The sequence below is a fragment of the Austrofundulus limnaeus genome, unplaced genomic scaffold, assembly GCF_001266775.1.
Source record: "Austrofundulus limnaeus strain Quisiro unplaced genomic scaffold, Austrofundulus_limnaeus-1.0 Scaffold759, whole genome shotgun sequence".
Classification (NCBI taxonomy): Eukaryota; Metazoa; Chordata; class Actinopteri; order Cyprinodontiformes; family Rivulidae; genus Austrofundulus; species Austrofundulus limnaeus.
Genome location: NW_013953161.1, coordinates 56,191 through 61,216, shown reverse-complemented (window position 1 = coordinate 61,216; position 5,026 = coordinate 56,191). Strand labels below are relative to the sequence as shown.

Sequence of the window (5,026 nt, the reverse complement as noted above, 5' to 3'; positions counted from 1 at the left end):
CCACTGTATATACAGGCCCACTGACTGATTACAAGATTGTAGACACCTGTGATGCTAATTAGTGGACACACCTTGGTCACAATATTTTCGAGAAGGGGGACTCTACAGAACATAATGTCCTGTGGGTGGAGACGACCCTAATCATGATTGGTGGAAGTCTAGATGTGGGCAGAGATGGCCCAAGAGACGCAATTGGTCAGATTGACGGTGGGGTTTGAGGAGGCTGGAGGCAGCAAGGAGTAGCTTGGTCGAGTCGGGTAGGAAGAAACATGTTTTTTTAAGATTTTATACTGTGTGTGTGTGTGTGTGTGTGTGTATGTGTTGCCTGGAAAGACAAAGCGGATGTAAAGGTAGAGGCAAGACAAACTCGAACAAGGATACAGGTGTGGAGCAGGTGGGGAAAAAAAGAGACGTGTTGGAGATTTACCAGTTTGTTTAGGTACCGTAACACCATTGGTTGCACTGGGTGTCCTGGGATAAACGCACCTATAAAACAAGAGGGGAAGGAGGTGGTGAGGACATGTAGTACACTAAATGCATAAAAATAGATAAAAAGCTGCACTTTATGAAAATATATGCATATAAACCTATAAAACAACAAGCAGGACAAAGAAGCCAAACCAACCAGACAGACCCATATGCTGATCTGATGAGCTGACTCTGCTAACATCACTGAAAACATTTTTACTTCATGTAAAGAACTAGATGCTGTAGGCAAGAGTGTCAGAGTTATAAATCCAACATTTTTGAATTTATACATGTAAAGTTGTATGGATTCTCCGTAAATTACAAGGATTTTACCATATTTTGCAAGTATACAGACTTATAGGAATTTGTAAGGATTTTTTCAAAAAGCTTGATCCAAACTAAATCTTTGAGTCAGTAGGCTGTAAGGAAATACTGTATATTAGCCATCTCTCTGAACTCCCCTCACCCATTTCTGTGCCACTGCGTATGCCGTAATCTCCACCACTCCACAGCCAACAGTCCGCTTGTCCACTCCAACCCCCCACCCCTTTTTATTGTGTGAGAGTACTATGGATTTTTTGTGAAAATGACAGATTTCTGAAGGTCAAGATACAGGTACACATTCACAGAGGCTGACATGTGCATGTACAATGCATGCAAGTGCATTGCATGTATGCAGAAAATATCCCAGTCTTGGAAGAATTTGCTGCACTTGCAGGCAAACAGCTTCTCCCTCGAAACTATTTAATATCCTGTTGATGACTGGTCAGCTAAAAAGCTACAACCGTATTACTTGCTGGAGAAGGATCTGTTAAAATTATTGTTGGTCTTTTGAAAAACCCGTAAAGCAAGACAACTGTATTTAGAAAGCGGATGGCAACGCATTACTTTCATATGTCCTAATGTTTTTTTCCTCAAATATTAGCAAAATAAAATTTAACCTAAATGTGCTAAAATGACCATTGTGAAATTTTAAACACAAAGCTGAGCATTAAAACACATTTTATTTCCCCACAGTGCTGCAGCTAATGACCCATCCCATGACATAATCTACAAATAGGTATGAGAAAACTGCCCTGATGCATCTCAGTAATCCAGGTAGAAAAATCAAAAAGAAAAAGGAGAAAATGAAAACAAACAGTTTGTTGTTTTCATGTCAAAGAATGCGGACCATCTTATCAAAAGTGCACAATTCACCATCTCATCAAGATTCAGTGGGTCTTAAATGCAAAAAAAAACCCTCCACTTTTTCTAAGCTAATCATAAATCAAATTAAATGTATTTATGTATCATGTATAAAAAGAACTGCCGTTGGCAAAAATACTGCAGACAAAAACAGTTTTACAAAGACTGGGGAGGCTGTGGAGCAGTGGTAAGCAGAGTTGAAAAGTAACTAAGTACAAATACTTTGTTAGTGTACGTAAGTAGAATTTTTGGGTATCTGTACTTTACTTGAGTAATTTTTTTCAGCCTACTTCTTACTCCTTACATTTTTTTAAAAGACAAGAAGTAGAAAGTCGTTACTTTTATGTCATTTTTGCTTGTTTTCATTCCAGCATGTTATTGTAAAAAATAAATACCATCTATATACCTAGACAGAGTGAATTTAATTGTGGTTGAATGAGAAGTATAAATATATAAAATTTTGATACCGTATTAGTTTGTACACAAACAAATCATGTCACCCTCCAGCAGGACATAATCAAAAAAATAAAAGGACTGTACTTAAGAAGTATTTGTTGTCATTTCATGTTTCATGTTTAATCCTAATAAATCAAAGATAAAGTCAGCACCATGAATGAAAACTACCTTCACTCCAGCCCTTTTATATAGTCATTTGACCAATGGAAATACTGTGTTTCTACATAAGATAACAGGTTACAACCTTGTAACTTTGGCAACTGTTGGTGGGCCAAATCAAATGGCTTGGCGGGCCAAATTTGGCCCGCGGGCCCCACTTTGGGCCCCTCTGGTGTAGACTGAGTTCACATGTCTGGACAAGACTTCTGTTTAGCTTGGATTTTGACCCTGGTAGGCTCAGTGTTGTTCCCTTGAAGGAGTCCTGTTCTCCACAAGATTGGTCACAATCTGTGACAGTGGAGATCTCGTGGCACAACTATGTTTTTGTTCTTAAAAGCTGTCACTAAATTTGAAATAAATGGTGGAAAGGCAGAGGTCCAACAGGATACAGATCTGGTCCAGGGTGTAGTTGGGCCTATTGCTTGAGCCATTATCTTGTTGAAGTCGTTTTCTGACAGTTTCCACTGCTTCTGATGCGCAAGATGCTGTAATTAAATAAACTCTAATGTTTAAGCAGAAATAGTCTCCAACTATTAAAATTAAGTAGCATCTTTTATTTAAAAAAACTGAGCATAAAAGGAATTTGTTAACACCATTTGAATAATAATCAAACAATAAAAAGAGAAAAGAAAAGGGTGTCCCACCGGACATCAAAAACTCTCCAGTTTTAAATCACAGATTAAAACTCTTCTCTTCAAACAGGCTTGTTCAGTTTAATCACCATCTCCCATTAATCCTATTTTTTGTAGGATGTTTTGTTTTATACAATGTTTTTATTTGTTAATTGTTATGTAAGCTATGATGTTTTATTATTTTATTATTTGCATTATTCTTTTTGTTTTATTGCATTGTATTTACATTGTACAGTGTCCTTGAGTGCCATGAAAGGCACCTTCAAATAAAATGTATTATTATTATTATTATTATTAAAAGAGATAAAAAGCTGTTTGAAATGAGTGAGTGAGTGAGAGTGTGACACAGCAAAAACATCAAGCCGGGTTAACACACACACACACACACACACACACACACACACACACACACACACACTGAAAGCAGGACAAACCCAAAGGGCTTACTGGGAATGACAGAATTACAGACTGGAAGAAAGAGGATTATAAAATCTGGCATCAGACAACGGCTGACAACATTCTCAAACACACACACACACATACCCACACACACACACACACACACTCACACGTGGTATTAGAAGGGTCCAAATAAGAAGGGCGTTTAACTTTTATGTACCCCGCAGTTTCAAAGAAAGACATCAAACCTCCCAGCCTTCTGGGTGAACATAATATAAACGTCAACTGGCAGCTACACTTGGTCTTGGCAGCATCAGATACATTCATTCACAATTATCTACATGTCTGGGCACACAAAATAAAAGGATGTCTTGCAAAAACAACAGATTTTGGAGGGTCACAGGTAAATCTCTGAAGGTGTTGACATGATTAACTTAAATGAAGAAAATGTTTGATATGAAAATGGCTTTAAAAATGTCTTGCCATTACAGTTAATGCACAATTTAAGTTGATTTGTAGTTCGAGATCTTGAATTTTTTATTGGAGTGTTATAAAATAACATTAATAGCCAATTTAAATTATATCGTTAGGTTACATTAGTAGAATAGCCTATTGTCAACATAATTATGGAGTGTGATTTATTTTCAAATCGAAATAGCTTCAAACTAAAGAAATATAAAGTTATTAGTGAAGAAAATCAGTCTGGATAACAGCAGACTGACTGCAAGTAAAATTTAGGGCAGGTCTGGACCACTCGTGAATTTTGTTCGTATATGGAAAAAAAAATCTTACGAAAAAATTGATGAATGGGACATGTTCCCTTAAATCACTCGTAAGTATAACTTAAGAACAAATCTGTTTGTACGAACGGTTCTTGCATAAGGCCCATTGACTTTAAAAACAAATTTATTTTATATTGAACAAAGTGTCTCGCCTTGCACATAGGACTACAGCCACTCTGACTGGATCAAATCAAATATACAGAATGATATACACACACACAGACAAAAAATATTAGTACCCCTTGTTTAATGAAAGAAAACCTACAATGGTCACAGAAATAACTTGAATCTGACAAAAGTAATAATAAATTTAAAAATATTCTATAAAAATGAACAATTCAATTCAATTCAATTCAAAAATACTTTATTGATCCCAGAGGGAAATTAGGTAAAATGAAAGTCAGAGATTGCTTTTCAACCATGCTTCAACAGATTTTGTTTTTTTTAATAAAACTCATAAAACAGGCCTAGACAGAAATTATGGTAACTTAATATTTTGTTGCACATCCTTTTGAGGCAATCACTGCAATCAAATTATTCCTGTAACTGTCAGTGAGACTTGAATTCAATTCAATTCAAAAAATGTATTAATTTCATTAAAAATAGCTATATACAATAAAAAAACAATGAAATTACACACATGAAAAATCAAAACAAAATGAAAGGTTGCAGACTTCTGCACCACAGGAACATCAAACTGATTGGAGATGGTCTTATAACCTTCACCTTTAACATGTTTGTCTATAATTTTCTTTCTAAACTCCTGAGACAACTCTTTCCTTTGCTTCCTCTGGTCCATGTTGAGTGAGGTCCACACCATGTCACCAAACAGCACAGTGAGTATCTGTAGCCCTACAGTGGTTTGCAAAAGTATTCATACCCCTTGAACTTTTCCATATTTTGTCACATTACAACCACAAACATAAATATATTTCACTGGAATTT

The 5,026-nt window shown here is 36.0% G+C and overlaps 1 protein-coding gene across 1 annotated transcript in view; it reads right to left on the bottom strand.

Moving 5' to 3' along the window:
- The window catches only part of lpcat1 (lysophosphatidylcholine acyltransferase 1), a 27,818-nt gene that overhangs the window by 14,155 nt on the left and 8,637 nt on the right, over nt 1-5,026 (bottom strand). Inside the window, exon 6 of the mRNA XM_014028418.1 lies at nt 428-486. Within this exon, the coding sequence (XP_013883872.1) occupies nt 428-486 (59 nt within the window). The remainder of the gene's footprint in view (nt 1-427; nt 487-5,026) is intronic.